This window comes from Mya arenaria, chromosome 6 (assembly GCF_026914265.1).
Source record: "Mya arenaria isolate MELC-2E11 chromosome 6, ASM2691426v1".
NCBI classification, from domain to species: Eukaryota; Metazoa; Mollusca; class Bivalvia; order Myida; family Myidae; genus Mya; species Mya arenaria.
Genome location: NC_069127.1, coordinates 22,991,793 through 23,017,936, shown reverse-complemented (window position 1 = coordinate 23,017,936; position 26,144 = coordinate 22,991,793). Strand labels below are relative to the sequence as shown.

The 26,144-nt window shown below is 37.1% G+C and overlaps 1 protein-coding gene across 4 annotated transcripts; it reads left to right on the top strand.

Annotated features, from left to right (window-relative positions):
* The first annotated feature begins 1,865 nt into the window (after positions 1-1,865).
* On the top strand, positions 1,866-25,443 carry LOC128239085 (E3 ubiquitin-protein ligase SHPRH-like). 4 transcript variants are annotated; one of them, XM_052955542.1, is made up of 31 exons: positions 1,866-2,001; positions 2,653-3,466; positions 4,412-4,615; positions 4,934-5,009; positions 5,405-5,559; positions 5,851-6,560; positions 7,048-7,155; positions 7,726-7,858; positions 8,861-8,940; positions 9,492-9,536; positions 9,908-9,986; positions 10,263-10,426; positions 10,715-10,822; positions 11,549-11,614; positions 11,833-11,915; positions 12,201-12,327; positions 12,770-12,946; positions 13,496-13,603; positions 14,559-14,728; positions 15,697-15,870; positions 16,251-16,319; positions 16,729-16,850; positions 17,655-17,725; positions 18,061-18,204; positions 18,776-18,877; positions 19,170-19,241; positions 20,161-20,346; positions 20,742-20,834; positions 21,375-21,461; positions 22,241-22,419; positions 23,281-25,443. In XM_052955542.1, the coding sequence occupies exons 2-31, from the start codon at positions 2,662-2,664 to the stop codon at positions 23,774-23,776; spliced, it is 5,193 nt and encodes a 1,730-aa protein (XP_052811502.1). In that variant the 5' UTR covers positions 1,866-2,001; positions 2,653-2,661; the 3' UTR covers positions 23,777-25,443. The 4 variants fall into 4 exon arrangements, with proteins under 4 accessions (XP_052811502.1, XP_052811504.1, XP_052811505.1 ...); XM_052955543.1 differs by having other exon boundaries at positions 1,867-1,970; XM_052955544.1 differs by lacking the exon at positions 9,492-9,536.
* Positions 25,444-26,144: the final 701 nt, after the last annotated feature.

Genomic DNA, 26,144 nt, shown 5'->3' with positions numbered 1-26,144 from the left:
GTGTAGTTTATAATAAATAGTTAGAGCACACTTGTGTTTCTTATTTATTAAATCACATTAGTGAACACTGAACACACGCAACACAAGGAAAACAAAACAATCACGATATTGTCCAAATTCAAGTCAACACTTCTGTAAGAACCCTTTCCCAGAAACCACGGTCTATATCTCTCTATAAGAAAGCAAATTGGGATGGGATGAAGCAGGAACTGGATGCTTACCATCAGGAAATGCTTGAGAGTGGTAAATACTCCTCTCTTAGTGCTGAACATCTATGGGATAATTTCCATTCCACTCTCACTTCTCTTACAAAGAAATTTATCCCTTCTCAACTCTCTAGCAGCAGAAATAATCTTCCCTGGGTTAATCAAACACTCAAAAGATTTGCTAGAAAGAGTGACAGAGCCTACCGAAAACAGCGTAAATCAGGGAAAGCTGAAGATAGAAAGAGATTCCTTGATTTGAAACACATACTCAGAAAATCCATCAAAGTATCCTACCAAAGTTATCTTAAAGACATTCTCGACATTGCATCTAACGATGAAACCTGCAAACCTAACACGAAAAACCTATTTACACTTCTCAAGCATTCCAAACAAGATTCAGCCTCTGTTGCACCCTTAAGTATATAAAATCCAGCCCACCAGGACGACACAGCAAAAGCAACTATTCTAAACGAACAATTCCAGTCAAAATCTCCCAATAGTCTCAGGTCCCTTTGTAACATGAAACTCCAAGACATCTCTAACACAGGCAAACCTCAAAATACAATGCCAGACATAAAAGCCACAGCAGAGGGGATTGAGAAACTTCTCTCAAACTTAAATCTCCACAAAGCATCAGGCCCTGATCAGATTAAGCCTGTCATCCTGAAAAAACCTTTCGACCTCATTGTCACCAACTCTGAAACATCTCTTCCAAAAGTCTCTTGACTCTGGAATTCTACCAAAAATTTAGAAGGATACAAATGTGGCTCCTGTCTCCAGAAAGGGGCGAGCGCTCAGACCCCGCTAACTACAGGCCAATTTCCCTTACGTGTATTCTCTGCAAAACGCTAGAACATATAGTTGCATCCTCTATTTCAAAACACCTTACTAAGCTCAATGCCTTTTATGAACTCCAACATGTCTTCAGGGAAAAGCGCTCTTGTGAATCCCAGCTCCTCATGCTGGTAGATGGTCTTATCAAATCCCTACATAACAAAAAGCAAACTGACCTGATTTTGCTTGACTTCAGCAAGGCTTTCGACAAAGTCAGTCACGAGAAACTTGCCCTCAAATTTCATGGCTAGGGCATCAGAGGCCCTGCTCTAAAATGGATTAAGGGGTTTCTGGATAACAGACGTCAGACTGTTGTTGTCAATGGGTCCTCATCAGAACCCATACCTGTCTCATCTGAAGTCCCCCAGGGATCTGTACTGGGGCCAATTCTCTTCTTAGTCTACATTAATGACCTTCCTCAGAATGTTCAATCCAAAGTCAGACTTTTTGCTGATAATACTGACATTTATTTAACAATGTCAACAGCAACACAATCAGAAATTCTCCAAAAAGATTTTGATACCCTTGAACATTGGAGCCATGAATGGGACATGGAATTTTATTAACCCATCTAAATGTCAAGTTTTTAACATAACAAGGGAACCATTTTTTTGTAATAATGCTTGTAATAATTGTAATTACACTTTCTACATTTGTTTCTTATTGGTAAAACATCAGAAAAATGTACTTGTTGCTATCATGCCGGCTCAAAATAAATCGTATCTTATCTTTTCTTTTCTCATCTTTTTTTAATGTTTAGGAAATTTATTTAGTGGTATGTGACCTATAATAAATTTATTTAGTTGTATTTGACCTTGTGCTAGATTGACAAGTTATGTTATGTATTGTATATTTCCAAAATTGTAAATGACAAATATGTGACAGTGTTTAAAAATTATCGGCCTAACGAATGAATTGTGTTTAAATAAAGTGAATAGTTTCGATCGTCGATCAAATTCATGTAAGACATTGATATTCCAATTTGTAACCAGTTTTCGCGATCTATTTATTTATTATTGTTTAAACAAATGCGTATCATTCATCTGTATGCAACAATAACACATTCAGATAATATATTCAATGATTAAACACATTATTTAAATGTTCGATTGTTGCATACAACATGTTTTGAGTATTTTAAATGTCATTTATGATGAAAGATTATAGCTACACTCTTCACTGTATATAATTGCTGTAACTACATGTATCTATATATATTATGTTTATATATAGAATCCTGTCAATTCGGCCCAATAACCTTTTGGACCTTTCCCTTTTCCATACAGTTACCATATTAGTCTGGTCCATTACGGGCTATTTTGATAAAGATTTAAAAACAATATTTAATGAGTAAGCTAACTTCATGCAAAACGAGCAGAGAAAAAACAATAACATCAATTTACAGTAGCCATTACTGTATAATTAATTGAAATTTGTTATCAAACAATATTTACTTTAGCTTAGATTTAATACTATCATAGTTGACTATCATTCTTTTCTATCACTAGTATTTTGTATTCATTTTTCAAATCAATTACTTTGCATTAAAATTACACTCAAGTCGTTATTTATAAACATTTAACTGGTTTTATTTGAAAGTTTAACTTTTCAGACTTATAAAATGGGAAAGCGAAAACAAGGGGCCCCACAAAAGGTGGATGGAAGATTAAGAAAGGAGCTGACATGGAACATGTTGGATAGAAATACCGAAGACGAACCTCTGAATATTCTACAAGACAACGATCCCGAGCTGCTGGATGAATTACAGAATATAGCTGATATTCACTTACCAAAAAAGCAGCAAAAGCTGACTGAAAATGATCCAAAACAATTGCAAAGTCGCCCTTCCACATCTGATTTCTCTTTAAGTTACAACAAAGATGATTTAGTGGACATTTTCAATCTGTATGTGAAAAAGTCATCTTGCAAGTTTAACTTATACAAAGATTTGACGATTAGGAAAGGAAGTCACAGTTTTGAACTTGCAAAGTTTGATATATCATTGTTACCTTTTCCTCTATTTTTTCCTTTACCAAGTGATGGATGGTCAGAAGTTGAAAGTTTTGTTGTTCATATCAGTGAGGAAGAGGACAAGCATGTTATTAGCTATGGTGCTGGGGAGAACCGTACAAAAGTGGTTAAAAATTCAGCAAAGAAATTTAACAAAAATAATGCAGAAAAGAATGTAAAGTTTTGGCTGTTCTGCACCCAAATTCCAAAAGAAGTTTTGCAGTCCTTGAAATGCAAGTCGTTACATGTTTCTGTGGACAGTGTCGATATTGAACATTCATGTATGACAATAAAAGTGTCTGGTACGGAAGATTTCCAAAATCAGACGAGATATCCCAGTGACCCTGTGAGACCAAGGCTCATGAATGAATCTCTGAAAGTATTGATGGACCATTTCTACAGTGTGGCTGCTCCATGTAAGCAATTATAAACATCAACATTTCTGATGATTGAAAATATGTTTATATTTTTGTTGATCACACATGAACAAAGTGTGTGTAAGCCTATTTATACTCCCACTCGGGGAAGGCCGAATTGCCCATTCGGCGAGTGCTCCAATAAATTGTTAGTCATTTTAGGTTTTTGGAGCATAGTGTACAGACAGAATGTAACCCTGGTTAGAGCTACCATGGTTCTTTAATATGCACCAGTGTAAAGCGCTGTCACATGGGATCACCATTTAATGTCCCTCTCGGAAGACAATTAGTATTTTTTAGTGGTGCGACGGGGACTTGAACCTGCGACACTGAATTGACAGTCAAGTGTGTTACCACTAGACCATGGATCTGCCACATACACAGAAGAACTGCTGAATTTCAAGGCCTTTTCTATCTCTCTATGTACCTGTTAACATGAAGCTTCTTAACTTATAATTAGATTGTAAATGATAGAATGTTTTTTACTGATTTATTTTGGAATTATTTTTACCGCCTGTTCCTTACTTTATACAAAATCAGACAAAAAAAGCTAATATGATGGCAAATATACATGTTTTCAATTTTTTATGCAGACATTATGATGTGAAAGAGTTAGTATTGTCAAGATAATGTTTATTTTCAAGAAATTCATTGCTTTTTCATTCATTATCGTAGTCTTCATTTATCAAATTGGGATTTAAAAAAAAGGACATTTTTTAGCAAGGGAAAACAGCCTTTAGAAGACAGTAAATTGCACCAAAAAATCACTGTACGTATATGTACAAACATGAAGTACTGGTTTCCATTGGGTGAGTGCTTAAGAAGGTACCGTAGGTGGTGTTTAAACCAGCCATCCATTGGTTGAGAGGAGCACACCTTTACAACAAGAACACCTCACCCTAATTTAGCTTGCATTAATCATCCTTTCTAATGTCCTTTTTTTAGGTTATGACATCTTACCCTTCACCAAGAAACATGACATTGATGCTTTGTTCAAAGTGATCAAGGACAACCATGAAAGGTGCCCGCTACAGCACTTGCCAGATGTTCAACACAAGGACTTGTTGCCAAGGTTACGGCCATATCAACAGCAGGCAATCACCTGGATGGTGAATCAGGAATTGAGGGCAAAGAATCTTACTTCCTCAGGTATGAAGAGGGCTGCTTATAATTACCATATATGGTTATTTATAATTGAATAATTATTATAGAAAAGCAGTTAAATATTTGTATGTGAAAATTTTATACTATGCAGATTATTAGTATAGATTTGTGCATTTTTGGTATTTTTAAGATTTTTTTAAACTTGATTATAATATTTAAGTTGTGATCTCAACATGTTTCTTGTGCCTTAAATAGTGTTTTTATTTCAATCTTAGTCTCTTTTAAAAAAAAATCAACTACAGTTCATTGAGTATAAAAACATTAATTGCACATGTGTAAGAAAAGAAAACTATTCTCATGCAGGTGGTCTTCACATTTTGTACACACCAGTAGAAACTCAGGATGGCCAGGTCCTGTACTACAACCGATACGCTGGAGTGTAAGTCAATATTAGCTTGCTTGTTTTTCAAATTGGATAAAAAAATGATTTTTTGTACTGTCATAATCTTGGTGTCGTTGTCATAGTTTCCATTGTTATTAACCTCGGCCATAACTCAAAAACAATTCAAGATATTCATATGAAACTTGGTACACATATTGTCAGATACAAGGCACATGAACAGTCAGGCCCATAACTCTTGCTTGAATACTTATGGAGTTATGTTGATCAATTGAAAACAACAAGACAAGAGGTGTTGTTTGTTCCGCTGCACTTTTATTAATTTGAACGAGGCTATCGCCTCGCTCAATAATGATATTTTGGTCAATATGACATCATTTTTCACAGCAATTAAGTAAATAATTGTATAATACTAGTACTACCTTTTCCCAAAGGTTGGTAAGGAACTACCCAGAGCAGGTTCTCCCAACAGCAGGTGGTATCCTTGGTGATGAGATGGGGCTGGGGAAGACTGTGGAGGTGCTGGGGTGTATGTTGCACCACCCAAGGGAGCATGTCCCCCAGCCAGCACCTCTGCCAGTCGTGGAAGGTTTGTGCAATTTCTTTCTTTTTTTGCACATTGATGATGATACTAGTAACTCTACATGTATATCACAAAAGAATATTTAAAAAATAATTAGATGTATCATAATGGCTTGTGTTTTTTATGTATGGTCTGTTTAGTAGGCCTGACCTTGTAAATTTCATTGGAAAGGTGTAAAGGACTGTTGAAAATGGTGAGCTAACTTTTTGAAACATTATTAACCACTCCTATTTGATTGATTTCCGGTACTGCTTCTTCTCTGAAAAATATTATACACCAATTTCTCTTTAACTGTAGACAATGAAGTTGAAGATGTAACAGACAAGAAGAAGAAGAAAAAGAAACGAAAGAAGAAAAGGATTGTGCCAATGGAATCGGAAGGCTCCGATTCAGATGAGACAGTTATATACATGGACCTGGACACAGATATTAGCTCGCTTAATCTGACTGAAAAGGACATTGATAAGAATAAAGAAAATAAGGTTGAAATAGATCAAGCGTCCAACCAATCAAGTGGTAGATATGAGTCATGTGACAGTGGCATACTGCAGACTGCTGTTGAGGACCAATCAAATGTGCCAAATATATCAGGTGATTCTCCAACTCTTGAAGACTCCAAACATGGTGTTTCTTTGAAAAGTGGAAAGCAAAAAAATAATGTTAAAAGTGGTCTTGAACAGACTGACAAACAGAATGTTAAGAAAAGCACAGAGCCAAAAGAGAGGAAGTCTTGTTCGTCTAGGATTGAGAAGCCAGACAATGACGACATGAAAAATGAGCCAAAACATCATCACAAGAACATATTCACAGAGCAACCAGCATATCACAAGTCCAAATTTGAGTGTGTATGTGGGGCGCATAGGTTCCAGTCAGGAAAGAAGTGGCAGAGACTCCATCCGGTACAGTGTATGGTGTGTCGACTCTGGCAGCACGCTGAGTGTGTCAAGTATGATGTGAAGGATCCGCTTCGTGGGGAGTTCAAGTGTCCACACTGTCACGCTGCGGGGGTAGGTAGATTATGCTAGAAGTTTAATTACAGCTTGACAGGGATACGGAAGCAATGATTGATAGTTTTAAATGTTCCTCAACTATTCATATAAAGTTTTGTTTCATTTATACATACTTTTTTCCATGTCAATCTAAAACAAGTATAATGAACGTGTGACTCTTTTCGAATTGTTTAGGAAATTTCTTACCTTTGCAATCATTGTAAGTAATGCAGTGATCTGAATATCTGAATAAGTACAAGCCTGCAAGTCCTGCACTGGTAAAATTTATTCTTGGCTATCTCTAAAATTTTCAGGAATTTTTATAGCAGGGCTTGTTCATTGAGAGTCTTATTTCGATGACTGATTTTGTTCTCTTATATTAAAAACCCCAATATATTCAACTAAGCCATCTTTAATCCTTATTGTTGAAAGATTAACATTTGTGTTGATAGGGCTGTCCAGTATAATCTCGCGATATGAATTTTCAATGTACTTTTTCACACAGGAGCCGATACCCTCGGGCGCAACATTAATTATCTCCCCTGCATCCATCGCTCATCAGTGGGTTGACGAGATCATGAAACATGTGGCACAGAAGGCCATCAGTGTCATGGTATAGTTGCTTTTATTGTCCGTTTTTAGGATGTAGTTACTTGATACAGGTTGTTGTTTTTTCAAATTGTTAGAAAACAACTTGTAGGTACATGAGGGATTGAAGTAATTACTATGTGTTATAATTTGTTGTTATGACAATCACCTCAGATATATGTAATACAGTGCTTCAACTAGGCCTTAATAGCCCAGCTATAACCCAGCTGCCCTTTCCAGCACCCTGCTGCCTTTATACTACACCCTGCTGTGTCCTTTTTTGTTTGACAGAGTCAGTTTTCAAAAATAAGTATAAAAGTAATAAATAATTTTGACACTATAAAAGTAAAGATAACTGCTAGGTATTCATACAAACTATTAGTCTTCACTCTTGTATAGTTACAACACTCTCATAATAATTGAACATTGGCCCTTGCAAGTGCCCCATTAAGACTCATTCATTGTGCATTAAAAGTCCCCTTTCTGACCTAGCACTCTGCCCAATTCTGGCTGGAGCACTGTAATACCAGTACTGTGATAAATCCTAATTAGTAAAAATAAAGCCTAACATTTTTTTATACTACAATTCACCTAGATGTACGAGGGTGTCGGCATGAGCAAGCAGCAGTATGTTCAGCCCCGAACGTTGGCCCGCCAGGATATCGTCATTACTACATACGAGACACTCCGCAAAGAACTGGACTACGTCGATCTTCCTCACTCCAACAGTAGGTGGATGAAGTTGACCTTTCTCACTCCAACAGTAGTTTGATGTAGGAAAATGAGGAAATATTTGCACCAGTTATGGATTCATTTTTATCTTGTCTGTTTCTTAAAGAAAAAGAGGCTATGGTATTGATATAGCCTTGGTGTTGGTCCTGGTAGGCTATGGTATTGATATAGCCTTGGTGTTGGTCCTGGTAGGCTATGGTATTGATATAGCCTTGGTGTTGGTCCTGGTAGGCTATGGTATTGATATAGCCTTGGTGTTGGTCCTGGTAGGCTATGGTATTGATATAGCCTTGGTGTTGGTCCTGGTAGGCTATGGTATTGATATAGCCTTGGTGTTGGTCCTGGTAGGCTATGGTATTGATATAGCCTTGGTGTTGGTCCTGGTAGGCTATGGTATTGATATAGCCTTGGTGTTGGTCCTGGTAGGCTATGGTATTGATATAGCCTTGGTGTTGGTCCTGGTAGGCTATGGTATTGACATAGCCTTGGTGTTGGTCCTGGTAGGCTATGGTATTGACATAGCCTTGGTGTTGGTCCTGGTAGGCTATGGTATTGACATAGCCTTGGTGTTGGTCCTGGTAGGCTATGGTATTGATATAGTCTTGGTGTTGGTCCTGGTAGGCCATGGTATTGATATAGCCTTGGTGTTGGTCCTGGTAGTGCTAAAACTGGGCAGCAAGCCCATTGTTGGCATAACTCTGCTGCACTCATGTTCTTTAAAATATTCACTCTTTGGATTGGCTTTGTAAGCTGATCCATTATTTTACTTGCAGTGATGTACAGATACTTTGTCAGGAATTTAAAAGCAATCAGTAATCATATACAGAGCTATAAGTAAAATGTTTTCAAATATTTTGAAATTCATGTAAAAGTCTTGCATTTTGTCAGAATTTCTTAAATATTTCATGAATTCATTTAGATCTTGACGTTAAAGACATTCTTTGTGTCTTTTAATTAGAACTGTTTATCATTACAGTGCATTTTCATGTATTTCCCAGGTGCAGATGGTCGTAAACTGCGTCACCCAAAGAGGTTTATGGCTATTCCAAGCCCGTTGACTGCTGTCCAATGGTGGAGGGTAAGTAATGCTTGGCGGGGACTTGAATAGTGTTCAATAAGGGATTATTTCAATTAGAAGCATATCATTGGCAATTATTGCATAATCAATAGACTGTTGGATCTGTTAGAAAGGATATGACGTGTTCATTTTTATGTGGCATGTGAAGCATGGAAGAAACAGAAGGGATTATGTTGTCCACGTCGACGGCTTCACACTTTTATATTGATAACTGTTGAATATCTTGTAATAAAGTCTTCAAACTTGGTATGCACATTGGTCATGGTCAGTAGATGGCCCCCTACTGATTTATGGGTCAAAGGTCAAGGTGATGGTGATCTTACCTAGAAAAACGATGGGTGCCTCAAACAGCAGCACATCCAATTATGATTTTCTTGTTCTTGTTTCCTTATTGATTTAAAGTTATTTCTATTTTTCCTAGCGTAAATGCTTACCTTTGTTGACATATTTTTGTTGGTATGAATACATAAACTTATTAATTCCTTAAACATTTTATTAACTCAAGTTTTGCTAAAAATGTTTGAGATTCATGCTCTCTCACTCCTCCACAGATTTGCCTGGATGAAGCGCAAATGGTGGAATGCACCACAACTAGGGTATGAGGCTAGTTTGCAAGCTACCAAGTATATCTTAATATATAATAGTATAAAACATCAACATTTTGTTCTATGTATTACTAACCAATTTTATCTCAGCAAATATCATGACAGCATGCCTACACTTTTTTATGTCAGACTTTCTTGGTAATTTTATTCAAAAAGTCTATTTATTGGTTGTTAGCTTTCATTATTAAATCTATAGTGTAAGGGAGTCGTTTACTGGGGGCTTTTTTATTAACTATCATAATAGCAATTATGTAGGAGAGATTTCCAACAGAAGTTGCAGCACATTAGAATCTCTAGGGTTCTTAATAAGAACAGCCCCTCATTTGTTATGACATACAGAACTATCCACATGTATCTTTCAGACTGCTATGATGGCGTTGAGATTGAGTGGTGTAAACAGATGGTGCGTGACTGGCACACCCATTCAGAAGGGACTTGAAGGTAGGTCTTGCTTGTTTTTCTGCTTCAATTTGAGTCTCAATCCATTGATTGCACTCTTTTTTATGTAATTTTCCTTTGAAAATCAAGACATCCTCTTTGTTGACTGCTTTTTAGTTTTCTTGACAGTTCAATAACAGCTAGAAAGTCCATCTTTGGTTTTGAAAAGGATATTTATCATATCATATTTATATATGATATTTATCATATTTTTGTGTGTTTATTTTGTAGTGTAATATTGTTGAGCATGTAATAAGTTCAAAGTGAATTCTTTACCAGACCTGGTGGGCCTGTTCCTTTTCCTCGGAGTGGAGCCCTACTATCACCTGCAGTGGTGGCACCAGCTGCTGTATGACCCCTACTGTCATGGGGTCATGGAGCCTATGCACAACCTCCTCACCTCTGTCTTATGGAGGACAGTGAAGAAAGATGTCCTCGATCAGGTAAATTGATTATTGATTATCAATTTAGTTTCAAGCCAGGTTTTAATAATTCTTAGTTTTCATAAGATCAGAAAAATTGACTGTAGACAGTAGTATCATAGAAATAACCAATCAAGAATGCTACAGAAAATTTAACATTTGCAAAGTTAGAGGTAGACATGTAGCCAGAACTGCACAATGAACTGCAGTAAGCAAATAACCTGGCAGACAAGTACTGCAGTAGAAAGATTCTTGCTGGAGAAACTCTGATACATGTGGATTACATGGAAAAACTTCTTTCCTTGTTAGATTGACATCCCAGAGCAGAGACAGGAAGTTACATGGCTGAACTTCAGTCCTGTAGAGGAACACTTCTACCGCCGACAGCACCAGGTCTCGGCTAGACTCTCCATGCAGGTATTGTTTAAACTACTGTCTATATTCTGTTGACCCTGGTTATATTGACGTTCCTTAGCAAAAAGAGGAGGAAACTTGGCTGAACCTCTCCACTAGATTCGCCATGCATGTAATGTATTCATACCTTTCATGTTTCGCTGGTTTAATTGATGAGAAGAGGTTAAATGAATGAGCTTCTATCCTGAAGAAGAGCACTTTAACTGCTTATACACCACATCTCTGCTAGATATATATATATGCTACTATCAATTCAGGTAATGTATTCGTTACTGTCCCTATTTTGTTCCCACTGGTTAGATTGTCATTTCTGAGCGGAAAGAGGAGGTAATATGACTGAACTTCACTCCTATACAGGAACACTCCTACTGCCACCAGCACCATCTCCGACAACACCATCTTCGCTGAACTCTCAGCTAATGGACAACCTTGGAAATAACACAATAAAAATGTATAAACGAGCATAGATCAACCGGTATCTGGGTCCTTTGAAACTGAAACTACTTTTTATGTAAAGTACATTTTCTTCTGCTGTGATCAGGTTTTAATATGGCAGGTTTATCCATAAACTTTGGCTAAAATCCCACATACCTTGATTGATACATGTAATCACAAAGTGATCATAACGTATGTAAAACTGATGTGAAAAGTTTTCCTGAAAATATGTCAATGAGATACAAATATAGATCAATATATATTTGCATTGTAACATTTTGATTTTTTCTGCAGACATTGAGCAAGTGGTCAGACAGCAGTGTGAAACTGAGCAGTCTGGACAGAAAAACTGTATCACAGGTGGGTTACCAAAAGCTTGCATCTTAAGACCAAGAATTTGCATTATGATTGTGTAAAGCTGCTTATGGTAAATCAAATCAAGCTTGGTGTACAAAGAAAAGTTGAGTGAAAACATATTTTAAAAGATTCCTCCAGGTTTGTCCCAATTCTTTTGTAGTGTCTATAGATAAACCATATTGTACGTTTTTCTTATGATATATGTTGTTACAATGATGCAGATGCTGTTTCCCTTGGTGAGACTGAGACAGGCCTGCTGTCATCCCCAGGTTGTCCGAGGGGAGTTCCTGCCACTTAAGAAAGAGTAAGTGGAATTTCTTGAAACTTTATCCCCACTCTTTTCTTATACTAGCTTTACATGCTTTTGTCAATCATTTTGAGTATGTTTGAGGGGTAAAAACCATTTTAAGGCCATGTTCAAGTGACCCAGACAGGAACTGTAACTTAAAAATAAAGTCATGTTTCAGATATCTTTAAAGCAGTAATTCAAAGATTCTAGCATTTGGTTGAGTGGCTTTTGCTTCATGAAAATATCGGAATGCTTTATCATTTGGAAACATGAATAACAATACAGTTTTGCTTTGATCAGTGTGATGACGATGGATGAGCTGTTGGAATCGCTGACTAAAAAGGCCAAGTTAGAAGCCGAAGAGGCCCACAGGCAACTGGTGGCTGCCATGAACGGGCAAGCAGGCTTACATATCATACAGGATGAGGTGGGTGCATGGTGGTGTAGGGGTCAGGGGTTATGCCCCGAGTCAACTGGTGGTCGCCATGAACGGGCAAGCAGGCTTACATATCATACAGGATGAGGTGGGTGTATGGGGATGTAGGGGTCAGGGGTTAGGCTCACAGACAACTGGTGGCCACCATGAATGGGCGGGATGGCTTACATATCATACAGGATTAGGTGGTTATGACTATGAGAAAAGCAGAGTGAGATGGGAGGTGTTCAGGGCATTCTCCATTTAAGTGTTATTTCTTTTGCTACATTGTCATATTACAATTATATAGCCACCACTAATTATAATATAGTTCAGAAGTACAGAATTACTGTTTACACAAATATTCCCAAGTAACACTCATTGAGTAAAAGAATGCGTACCTTTGGCTAAACCAAATTCCCATCATTACAATTCAGTGTTTACCCTTTTCCAGTATGGAGATGCAGTTGAGAAGTACCGAGAGGTGTTGAGGTCTGTGGAGGAGCACAGGGACATGTTAAAGACTGACGGGCTGCAGCAGCTCCATGCCATGTACAACCTACATGAGATCCTGCAGGCAAAGCCCGCCGGAGTGGATCCAACATTGCGTGACCACTTGCTTGAGAAACAGGTGGGCTTAGTTTATACGAATCTCTTTTTGCTTAATTGTGATGAAAGCAGATAGCTTATAGAATCACTCTTGTATAGAATCACTCTTGAGTCTGTTTTCTGGGAAGAAACCAGTACTGGTGTCCATTTTGAGAAGCTGTGAGAAAGAAACCCTGGTGGGGATCGAACCGACAACCTCATTTGTAAGAGATAGACACCTATACCACTCTCCCCCTCGATAGTTTAAGAGCAGTTATGTATGGATTTTGTACTTTATTATGGCTCGTTACTCTTTTAATTTTATACTTTATGTTCACAAAACTCTTCTTACAACCTGAACAAGGTTCTTCAGGCCAAACCTGCTGGGGAAAACGCTGGGTTTGTGTAAAAACTTTACCAGAAAAAAACATCTTATGAGAGGAGTCCTTGTTTTTTTGTGAGAAGATTGTAATATCATTACAACCTGAATTATATTAATTGCTGGCTAAACAGTGTGAGAGTCTTCATTTGAAGAGGGAACTAAGCTGGCTTGAGAATGATGAATGTTATGCCTAATTCATACCATTTACAGATAAAAGAACTGAAAGAGCATTACCTGGCAAAGGCTGTGGCATATCTGACCTCCACCAGCGAGGCTCTAGCTCCAGCAAGAGTAGAGGTGCTGCAGATGAAGAGAGAGGTAGGTTTACTGAACTCCATCGTTTTGTCTGCTTTGGCAGTTCTGTGCTTAAATTATTCAAATCATATGTGGGTGCCTTACATTAAGTACCCTATTCAGGCCTTTTTCTAGCGATACCAATTCACAATGGAAAATTTCTTAAAATCATGTAGAATTCCTGATTTTGGCAGGTTACCCCTTTTTTTTTTATTCCCAAATCAAGGATTTTATCGATATATTAAGGTCCCAATATATGTTTCCAAAATGCCTAGAAAAAGCCCTGCTATCTTGTGTCCTCTGAAAAAGGAGACCAATATTTCTCCCACCTCAGATAAGTAGATCCAATAATTTAACAATGCTAGACATTCTTATCTTGCCCACAGGCAAAGATAAAATGCCCGTATGGAACTCCTTTTTAATGGTCACCACATTGTAATTACCTCCCTTGTTGATGACTGTCGTCTGTAACATCATGGAAATCTTGTCTTGTGACAATATTTAGAATGCTAATTAATTATTTCTCAATTCAAATGTCACCATAAAACAGTTTTCACGCACCTTTCAAGAAATAATGCTTCACTCTCCTTAGAACTATTTAAAGACCGATTTGACTATTCACATAACCTGAATTACTGCTCACATAACCATGACAACCACGAATTATCGCATATCCATACGCAATTATTTTCACTAAGCACAAAAGAGTCCCAGCAAAAAATACATTTTTACTTAATTTTGTTTAACTGAGGTGGAAAAAAAAGCATCTACCATAGCTGTTCGTGTAAGATAGGTTCATACCGACCCTCGCCCAGGGTGTTTTGCGGAAACTCAGTAAACCTCCTTTCCCAAAAAACACCCTACACTCGGGTCTGAATGAACCTATCTAAGACTCTCAGCCATGGAAGATAGTTATCATGCGCACATGTTATGTTTCTTTGATAATGTTGATTATTGCACCAAAACTTTCTTACCACAGTTAGGAGAGGGTGAGCTGTGGTACCTGGAGGTGATTCAGTGGGCTACGGACCACCTCTCTCAGGATCAACTAGATGGCCTGCTCATGAAGGTTGAGGATGATGTGAAGAAAGACAAATCCCACTTTGACCGAAACCAGCGTGAAAGACCTAAAAGCTTTCTTGAGAGACAGTGAGTTGATGGGTAGAGAAAAGTGGCAGAGATGAGCTGTGGTTGAGGGAGATATGGTTGTTGCCTGATTGGGGAAAAGTATAGATTTTGTGTAGTGTTAATAAGGGGTTATGCAACCCAGGGTTCTCCTTCACATTTAGCAGTCCCTGGATTCACACCACAGGGGCCAGAAACAAATTATTTTTGTTTATTTAAGCCTTTATGTATATATATTGTCATCTCGCATATGGATAGAAGCTGTTCAAAGTTGTTGCGAATGAAGTATTTTGGAACATTTCATGAAAGGGATCGGAAAATCGATGCCGAATTTGTTACGTAGTGGAGAAACTATACGAAACAGCCGATTTTCATGCATGAATTGCTGGACGTCGATCTTGACATCGCGGTGTTCGAGGGTTTTTGGAGTGAAACTATTGGAGTTTTCGAACATATGCGCCTGTTTGGAATCATTTGAATGACTTTGTCGTGTAGATGGAAGCCTCACCTGTGCATGCATGTGTATTATTGGATATCACTAACGTTTAAATATGTGATTTTTTTCCCAAAAATAAAGTCAGTGTAAAAAGTTGATGTTACCCTTTATTCTATATACATACATATAGGCTTAAATAAACAAAAATAATTTGTTTCTGGCCCCTGTGATTCACAACTTACCTTGTCACTCACAGATTTTAGAAATTTATGCAATCCTACTTTTTCTAAGGGTTGCCCTTTCAGCCCACATATTACAGATTTAAATGAGCACACTGCAACTTCTGTTTGGTTAGCAATATTTAAGAAAAAACAGCCTTATATTTTCAGAAATCAAATCGCTTTTGTGTGCAATTTGCCATACTATTCAAAAGATAGCCTCAGGATAACTTTGATAGCTCCACTTTGAGTAGTTCTGTAATACAATATCTGTAAATATAATCCTCCATACATTTATTAACTTTTCCGTTATAAAAATGACATAAATTTTGTTATAGCTTGCACTCTCTGCGGGCTCTGCAGTACGCCATGCACACCTCTATGAGTGAGATGAAGGACGCCTACAAGGAGCTCAACGCTGCCATGACGACACTGAAAGGTGACCCCAGCCAGGACCTTATCAACAAAACTGTTGAGTGCTGCCTTAGACCCATAGCAGAGGTACTCAACAAGTAAGCAAGATTCTTAATTTTAATGTTCTCGGTTTTGGATTTGGATATTCATAGTTCTGATCTTTTATAACATTTTTTGTAGTATAGACCTTATACAAAATAGAGAACTTGTCATGATAATAGACTGATATAACATACATACTTATACATTTTTAATTTGAGGGAAAGATGGACTTAACTCCTTATAAAATTAGAAGGAGTTGCATCCCTCTTACACTAAGTTCATTGGCTATGTGAATGTATTTTTAATTTGAGGGAAAGATGGACTTAGCTCTTATAAAATTAGAAGGACTATTTGAATGCTTTTACCTTGAGATATGTACAGTTTTTAGTGTGGACACATTTGCTTCAAATTGTAACCCAATAATATGTTCTTTCAGCTGTCCATTTTGCAAGACAAGGGAAGCCTTTGAGAGTTATGAATCCAGGCTTTTTGCCTTTATTGAGAAGTAAGTTCATGAATTGCTTTCCATCATAAGGCTTTGTAACTCTTTGTAACTGTGAAATATCATAAAAATGTTCAGGATCTTATTATACATGTAAGTGATGTATTTGGACAAGGTATAAAACATTTGAAAAAGCTAAAATGGAAACATACAGAAGTTATTTACCTTTATAATAGTGGCTGAAATTAGGCTAATGAAATATGACAATTTTCCAAAAGCAGTGCAGCTTAGTTATGCAAAATAAAACCATTTTGTCAATGTCATAATACAAATGTGCATGAAACTTGGTACATATATTACCAATGACAGTAGCTTGCACAAACAAGTCTGACATATTGCATGGACACCATTCTCAGGATGTTTGCTTTAAGCATATGATTAATGATGTAAACAAACAATAATCTTTCTTTAGAGACACTGTGAGGCTGGGTCCAGACGTTGGTGGTTTCAAGGCCAACAGAGAGGGGACCTGGGCAGACAGCGATGCTGAGAAAGCCCTTAAGAGTATTCTGTCCTTCGCCAAATCTTATGGAGGTATAAACTATTTTCTTTTTAATAAATTTTCCAGTGTCATGGCTTGTAGCATTTTCAGATTTAATCATTTTATATTTGATACTGTTGTAATAGTCCATGTTCTATTTGATAAATAGGGGATATTGCATGAGTGGTAATTGGGTAAATTACATATTGAATGACTAGGAGTGTGATATTCTCCTTTCATTACTTGACATTGCTTGTTGTGAGTGTAAATTATATTACACCAGTGTTAATATTGACGTCATTTCACCAAAAAATTTAGTGTCTAACTTTTTACCAAAATTAAAATCCTCATTTTGGGCGATGTGTGATATGTGTCATGTGATAAAACTAATCTTACATTCCCGTTGCCATTTAGAACAGATTTATTGAAACTTGTTATGGAAAAGTTACAAAGACTTTAAGCTCACCATTGCTTGCTGCATACGTTTGTTAAACCTGTCATGTAAGGTCCTATATATATCATGAAACAAATTTGATGTTTAAATGCTAAATACATAAAACGACACCATATAATGCAATTTACAACTGTATTTATTTATGATGTCATGTCAAGTTATTACACAAGTCATATATTACATTATACATAATGGCATTATTTTATGAATGTGATGTTGTTTAGCAGTTCTTTTTGGAGTTGTAAAAATGAAGGACTTTTTCTTTCAATGTGTTTGTCACCTTACACTTTCTTATGGATGTCATTCAGACATGAAAAATTACTATCCTTTATATGAAACACAATATTTATAACTCTGCCCAAATTATGAGTTTCAAGGTGATAAATATTTGTCCATGTTCTAGTTTCAGGGGAGCTGGTGGAATATGGCACTTCCCACTTAAAGTATCTGGAGTCCTTGAAAAAGGAGTACAAGGTTTTTACATTTTTTATTATGGACTATTATGAACTTCCACAAATCTTGTTATATACCTCGATTCTACAATAATTTCTCAAAAATGTGCCTTGGTCACCCTCATCCGCAGCCATAGATGTTCATGCTCTTACTGGCCTTGGGTGTATGGTCCGTATATGGTTAATTGGTATCTTCTTGACTCTCCCAATTAGACAGCCTATTCCTTAGATATATTTTGAATGAAACTTTGACAATTGGTCCCTTGTTTATTAGGCAGTGAAATTTCATATTTTTCAGCCTTGAATGTGATAGGTTATGCCAGGTACTGCTAATTTATTCTTTGATTTGCATTACAGAAACTGCGTGCCAACTGGGCAGGTAAGAAGGAACACGTTGCCACCTTTGATGAGCTGGACATGTGCACTACACGCCTGAGACTGAGGCTGCCAGACGAACCAGAACCTGAAATTCCCCAGCCTAACGTGCTTGACAGGACTGAGGTAGGGGAGATAACTTGGGTATAAATGTTAGACATATATATGTACTAGTAATTGTTTGTGCTAGATTTGGGTTGTCTTCCTTGAGTATAAATGTTTAAAGCAAACATCTCATTCACCAGCCTTATTCAGATATCAGGATATTTGCTGAAAGTAGACAGTGATTTTGGTGGGGGGGGGGGGGGATGCATATTGCAAGGTTATTTGCTCAGCTACTGGATCAAGTTGAAACCACTTAATATGTTGGGCAGGGGAGGATGGGGTGTAACTCTAATATGCCCAAATGCGTTTTGTGGGGTTTATTACTCAACAAAACATATCATCAAAAATTAAATGAAAACTGTCTGTATACAAATTACCATTTTACGGTTTTAAATATTCGTAAGAATAGCAAGTAAGGCTAGAGGTTATAGTTGCATACATGTTTCAGCCCTTTAAGGCCTCTAATAAAAATCCCAACTCTAGTTTATACCCAGGAACTGGACTTGATTTATATCCGATTATAACTGTCTTTTTATTCACGCTAAAATAAATTATTTTTTGGTAAATACCAATGACTTTATATGTTTAATAGCTTGCTCAGCATGGCATGAAGCTGATGTCAGACCGGATCATGGCAAATGGAGAACTGAGGAGGAAACTTGGCCAGTTGATCTACCTGACCAACCTGGCAAAGGTAGAGAGTAACTATGATCACACTAATGTGTGAGTTTGCAATTCAATTTTGTATGGTGGGAGAGCTAGGGGCTTTGGTCAGAAAATATGTAAAATGTGATGTTCTTTATACAAATTATTCAAGCGAATTACAGAACTAACAGTTTATGTGTTAAAAGAATCAAATAACTATTGAATAGTATTTCTCTTATTCTTGGATTGGACAATATATATATATATATATATGCAAATATAAACTTTGTGATATTTTTTCTATAATATATTGTCAGTTTTGTTGCTCATTTTAATTTCAGAATCATGTGAACATACAAGATGGGAGCAACCCAGAACCTTGCCCTATATGTCAGCAAGAACTAGGAAAAAATGTAAGTTTATACCTCAGATTGGAAAGACATGTCTTGAATCGCTGATCAATAAAATTCAAGTTACGATAATGATCATAACTACCATTGTTTGAAGATTTTGTTTTGTGTACAAACTTCTTGAAAAACTATTGTTATGGCCCATATTCAATACAAAGACAGTTGTTTCTTTCTGTGTATTGGCCTAAATATATTAACCGTCCAATTAAATCATTCAGTAGCCAAATCTTTTAATCCAAAGGTTATCTTTTTGCTAGTTGCACATAACAGCAATCTGATTGGTCAACAATAATTATAGAATGAATACTGACCAACCAATAAACATTTTGGCCATTTTTACCCAAACCAAAGACTTTACCAGGTTTATGCAATTGCTGGCAAATTGTTTTGCGTACCATAAGACCCTATGTTCTTTGTGCTGTTTATATAATATAGTGCTTTATAATATGCTTTCAGTTGGTTATTGAGATTTATCAGTGAAATGAAAATGATATTTAACTGTTTCAGACAGTGAAAATATCAATTTTATATTTTTCACTGTTTAGAAATTTTTGCCCGTTTTCACATTCAAATCGAACATTACAACTCACAAGGCAGGAAACAAAAGCATCGACATCATTTCCAAAATAACATTATGTGAGCATACAAATTGGAGCATTTTACTATATAAATGAAATGCTATTAAATGTCTTTAGATTCCACTTTTGTGCCGAAAATTAAAATATACAGTTTAAGATAGCAGTTTATCACGAGTGGCGTGACTGGTGAAATATATTACAATCTTACACTGAATCAACCATATATCCCCAATTTTTTTACTTACACCATATTATATTGTGATTCCTTTTTAACGATTCAGTTACAAGCGACGGCAAAGATTTTACATGTAGTAGAGGTAAAATGTGTGTAACATATGTTACAGTGGAGCGTGATGCAGTGTGGCCATTGCTTCTGTATGGACTGCATGAGGATCCTGCAGGAGCGAGCCAGCTTCGGGCGCCAGAACTTCTGCGTCAAGTGTGCCATCTGTCGCCAGTCCACCCACCAGACTGAGATCTCATACGTCGTCACCTCACAGAAATATGAGCATGATGAATTGAAAGTCAAGGTATGTAGTAATTTTAGTTCTTGAAACTGTTTATTGAATCACAAAATGAACAAGTCCAATTGGAATGAGATTTTTTTATAGGGCTTTTTGTATTTTCCTGATTACCGGTAGTAGGTAGGTTTTGAAATTGGAACCTGATGCCAAACATGGAGTCATTAGGGCCTTATCAAATAACTTATACAGTTGAAACCTGTTGGCTCGATATCCCTGGGACCAGCCAAAATGTTTCCAGCCAAGGGGGAATGCTTACAAGGAGTAAAACAAAATCAGATTATTCCCAAACATCCAATTCAAGCCAAAAAGGAAATTGAGTGTCAGATGTGATATCAAGACAACGGGTTTCGATAGTTTGTTCTATCTTGCAGAAGTAGCTTTTCTGACATTGTGTATTTCAGGGTAGCCATTCCACAAAGGTAGAGGCAGTTGTAAAATGCCTGCTGAAGATCAGAAAGGAAGACCCCACAGCAAAGTCACTTGTCTTCTCCACAGTTAGTGTAGAAATGCATTGTTTCAATTTCCAGACCAACAGTATAGTCTCGAGATATTACTGAAATTTATTTCATACTTTTCCTTGGGTTATTGAAAATAAAGATGGATAAAATCCCGATAAACTCCATGTTCAAAAAATGATTTCACTTTTTCTTTTTGTTGAGCCTTTTTTTCTTTGTTCTTAAATTATTTGTCCAGAGCTGACTTATGTTTAATTGAATATGAGACAGACCTCAATGTATTAAAATTGCTATATAATATATTGATTAGTGAGTTGAAACTTATTTATGTTACAATGATAGTAAAACAAGTTATTACAACATTATATTAATTACGCGAGAGTGTGGTCTTGTGTTGTGGGGGAAACCGGAGTATCCACTTGTCTGGCTTGGTAACCACAAACCAAACTCACATGCACCCAGACCGAGAAACGAACCCGGGTCTTCTAGGTGAGTGGCGATTGCACTAACCAGTTAGCTAACCGGCCAAGTTCAAAGTTTATTCCCTTCAGCTAACACACTAGTTGGTATAACTTTCAGTGGGTGGATGTGCTAAGTGTTATTGCCAAGGCTCTCGGTGAAAATGACTTGAACTACAGGGCACTGTATGCATCAGGAAAATTCCAGGTTAGAATTTTTTTTCTTGTACATGTATTTTTTATGTTATACAGCTTTGTAAGTCTGTTAAGAATTTATTGTGTGTGTAACATGTATTTGAATATCCCAAAACTAAAACTCCCTTATATTACTCCAATTTCCACAATGTCTTCCGGCTTTATTTAGTCTTCATAAGGTGAAAGTAAACAAAGTATGATCACATGTATTTGTAATTCCTATAAAATCTAAAAAGCAGTCTAGTTATCATAATTACTGTACGATCATTTATTCAAATCAATTATTATTTAAAGATGATTTAGCAAGCCAAAACATTCATTTAATTTAAAACACTGTCATGTAAGCTTACATAAATTCTTTGATTGATGACAATTTGATTGTACGCACAGTGTAAAGATTAGTCAATTTGTGCACATTAAAAAAAAAAAACGAAATATTTTACTTTTTAGTCATTTTTAAAACTGTTAATGTAATTTGCATTGAACCTAGTAATGAACAATGATAATTTAAACAACTACGTGTTTGCATCTAGAGGAGTCCGTATTAGTTTGAAAGAAAAGAGATATTTTTAGATCATTTTTGGAATTCCCGACTTCTATTCTGACCAGAAATAGATACCAGGCACATGAATGTCTCAATAATGATTTACGAATTTTCGTGCCAAGCTTCTAAGTATCTTTTACATGTATACGGGGCGGATGGTAAAATCTTACCAAAGGGCTTGTGCGAAGCCTTTACACATTGTCGTCTGCTTGTGATACTCTTCTATACAGTCATGCCTTCCTTTCCAGTACAACCTATCAGCCTTCAAGGAGAATCCAGAGGATACCATCCTACTGCTGCCCGTGCACTCCGGCGCAAATGGGCTCAACTTGATTGAGGCCACGCATGTGATTCTTGTGGAACCCGTTCTGAACCCTGCCCAGGAGCTGCAGGCTATTGGTCGTGTTCACCGCATAGGCCAGACCAGGTAGGGACAGGATTGTTATACCCCTCAAAATAGTGGGGTGGGATGTGGATTTGCCCTGTGTCAGTCAGTGCATCCTGCCTTGCGTGTGTCTGTGATTCTGTCCATAGTTTTTATGGGAAATTGTGTCACTCAAAACTCTAACTATATTACCAAGAGTCATAAAGGCTTAGGGGAATGTTAATAGGGTGATTAAGTTGTGCACCTGGGGTATCGTTTCCTGCTGCACTTAGTAAAACCAGAGTTTTTGCCATTGAATTAGCAAATATTGGCCTTTCTGTCATCAAAACTTCAAAACTACTAGTCATTAAACTTTAGGGAATGTTGTTCATGTGATGAAGTTGTACACCGGTGGTTTCGTTTGCCACTGCACTTTTTATATCCAGAGTTTTGGCACTTGAATAAGCAAAAGTTGTTGAACTTGTGTCGCCCATTACTACAAAATTATTTGTCATACACTTGGGAAGGTATTTGATGTAAATAAGTTGTGGAACTCATAATTATGATGCACACTTATGGAGAATGGAGACAAAATAATGGTCCTTGCTTTTGTGCTTAATGCTGCATATGGGGGCATCTGTGTCCTATGGACACATTTCTAGTTTATTGTTATTTGCCATTAAATACGTCCTCTACATCATTGTCTGGATCAAAGCATTTGAATTTTACACTGAAAAATTAAGAGCATTCAATGAAAAATTTAGAATTTTAGCAAATCTGGTTAACAGTAGTGATTAGAAATGGGAAAATACGTAGGTCATTAACAATGTGCAGGCATAGGAAAACCAGGAAGGGTAGGTATCAATATGTTTCACTAAGTGTCTTGTACATGTTATTAAAAAAATAAGTCTGTTTCATTTTCAGGCCCACATATGTGCACAGGTTCTTTGTGAAGAATACTATAGAGCAGAAGATGTACACCCTGTTGAAGTCCATAGACGTAACTCCCAGTATGGGCAAGGCCTCCGAGGAGATGTCCCTCACTATCGGCGACATTTCCGCCCTATTCTCACAGCAGATGGAGGCAGTGGACAGGGAGGGTGTGGCAAGTCCACAGACTGACGACTCTGGGGGGTTAGGGGAAGATACAGGTCAGGGGTCAAGCCAGGATATAGGTCAGTGGTTAGGGCAAGATGCAGATCAGGGGTCAAGTCAGGATATAGGTCAGGGGTTAGGGGAAGATAGAGGTCAGGGGTCAAGTCAGGATATAGATCAGGGGTTAGAGGAAGAAACAGGTCGGGATATAGGTCAGGGGTTAGGGGAATATACAGGTCAGGGTTCAAGCCAGGATATAGGTCAGGGGTTAGAAGCAGATAAAGGTCAAGAGTCAAGCCATGATAAAGGTCAGAGTCTAGGATAACATATAGATCAGGGTTTAAGCAGGGATATAGGTCAGCAGTCAAATGAAAATTTGCATGAAGGTCAAGGTTCAAGTAGGGATATAGGCCGTAGGTTATGTGATTACTTAGATTAGGGGTAGGTCAGGGTTCAAGCAGGGATATAGGTCAGCAGTCAAGTGAAAAATGCATGTGGGTCAAGGGTCAAGTAGGGATATAGGCCATTGGTCAAATGATGACTTGGATTAGGGGTAGATCAGGGTTCAAGCAGGGATATAAGTCAGCAGTCAAGAGGAAATATGCATGTAGGTTAAGGGTCAAGTAGGGATATAGGCCATAGGTCATGTGACTTAGATCATGGGTCAAATTTGGATAATTCAGGGGTCAAGTCAGGATATTGCTCAGGGCTCAAAAGGAGATCATTATTCTAGTTAGAAAAAAGGTCAAGGATTAATTCAATTAATTGTTGCTAAGAGAAATTATTAACTGGGGCAGAGATATAGTAATTTCTTGATGAAGACATCTACTGTTGTGATGTGACTACTAAATGGTAGATTGGACAAAAACAAGGTGGCACTGGTTAACCTGACCAGCAGTCGTCCAGAATCGCAATCCCAGCGCAACTTTGTGTTAAAAGAATCCTAAGTGTGCACACTATATACAATAATATACATGTAGGTCACAAGGCATCCAAAATCACATTTATGTACATGTACATTGGAATCATTGTTGCGTGTTCCACAATAGATGATAATCATGTGACAATTTAGATTGTGATCAACATTCCTCTCTTCATTTCTTTTGTTGTATTGTTAATCAATGTCATCAAAATGTTTGTTGGCCCATTAAACAACGGCTGTCAGAATATGAATATAATATACAGTATAGTTGTATAATGGGCGGAGTGATACTAAATTTAGAGGGATTACAGTACTTCATCATCAGACTCATAGAAGCATATGGGCAATCAAGGGCAGGTACATTCGGAACACCTCGGACATTTTCCATCGAAAACAATCTCGGATGTATATTGCCGGTTTACAATGTCAGAAATTTTAACATTTAACTACGCTGCAAGAAGATCACGTAGTAATTTAGATTTAGCAGTTAAACTTAATGACTTTACTCTCGGGAATCTGAATTATTTATGTACTAATTCAATTCACTGGCAATCAATCTAAACTTAGATTTACAAAATACGCGTTAAAACACTACAATTTAATTTATTAAAAATTTTACAAACTACTTCTACTGTACCGGCGTACATACGATGTTGTTTTCGATGGGAAATAGCCGAGATGTTCCGAATGAGTGAGGGAAAGAGTTAAAGAAATAGTGCACGAGGTGAATGGAGAATTTGCTGAGTCATTCATAAATTCGAAATCCATATCGGGTGTCTGGGTGAGAATGTTTTTTAAGTGTAAATACATCTGAATTATAACATATGTATGTGATGCACGGTGTTGCGTGAACATGCACTTTTGTAAAACGACGGGTGTTGTAATTCATACAATGCAGAAATGTGCAATTACATTAACTATTGTGATACATCTTTAACGTGTGGTTGTTTATTTTGTTATAGTATCTACATATCTTTGTACCATATAAGTCCATTTACCTATGTCATCATGATATAACAGTGCGGGTATGCACCTGGATTTGTGTTGTTTATTAATGTTATAAACTTGAAAATCAAGAAAGAGTTGTTATTAATACGACGAAGATCAGTTCAATTCTTCCCCCAAATATTCCATGCAAAAAGCAAAATTGTAGTTCTTCCGAAACCTCTTTTCTAAAAAAATGGAGTCTATGACACATAACGTACTAAGGAAAACGATAATTTAAAAAAATATATATGTACAAATCCCATGCACGAGTTTCACTGACTATAACTAAAACCCGGGCCACCCTATCACCGTCCCGCATCTACACTTTTAAATGCCGTTTTTAACTGTAAAAAGTAAGAAAAAAACAGTTTCATGTTCTAGTGTTTGTTTATAAAACTTTGATTAACAATCCATATCTTTCATTTCATGAGTGTTTTACAGCGGATTATTGCCTGTCGCATACAAAACGGGTAAAACGGATAAAACTTCAATAAAATATATAAAATTTGCATTTTTATGCCTCCGAAAGAGGGCATATTAAAAACTCACCGTCCGCCCGGTTTTTCCGTGTCCGGGTTGTAACTTTGTCATGCATAAAGGAATTTTAAAATAACTTGGTACTTTTGTTCAGTACAAGAAAACGACGTGTCGCGTGCAAGACCAACGTCCCTACCTCAAAGGTGAAGGTCACAAGTACGGTATGCTGCTTAAATCCATTGACAATATACAATTAGTTGGTCGTGTCCATGCTCAAACTTTGTCATTCACAGAAGGGTTTTAAAAT

Coding starts and splice junctions, on each gene's coding strand:
- LOC128239085 (XM_052955542.1), top strand. CDS start 2,662: ATGGGAAAGCGAAAACAAGGGGCCCCACAAAAGGTGGATGGAAGATTA. Junction 5,010..5,404: donor TACAACCGATACGCTGGAGT/GTAAGTCAATAT, acceptor CTTTTCCCAAAG/GTTGGTAAGGAACTACCCAG. Junction 7,859..8,860: donor CGATCTTCCTCACTCCAACA/GTAGGTGGATGA, acceptor TGTATTTCCCAG/GTGCAGATGGTCGTAAACTG.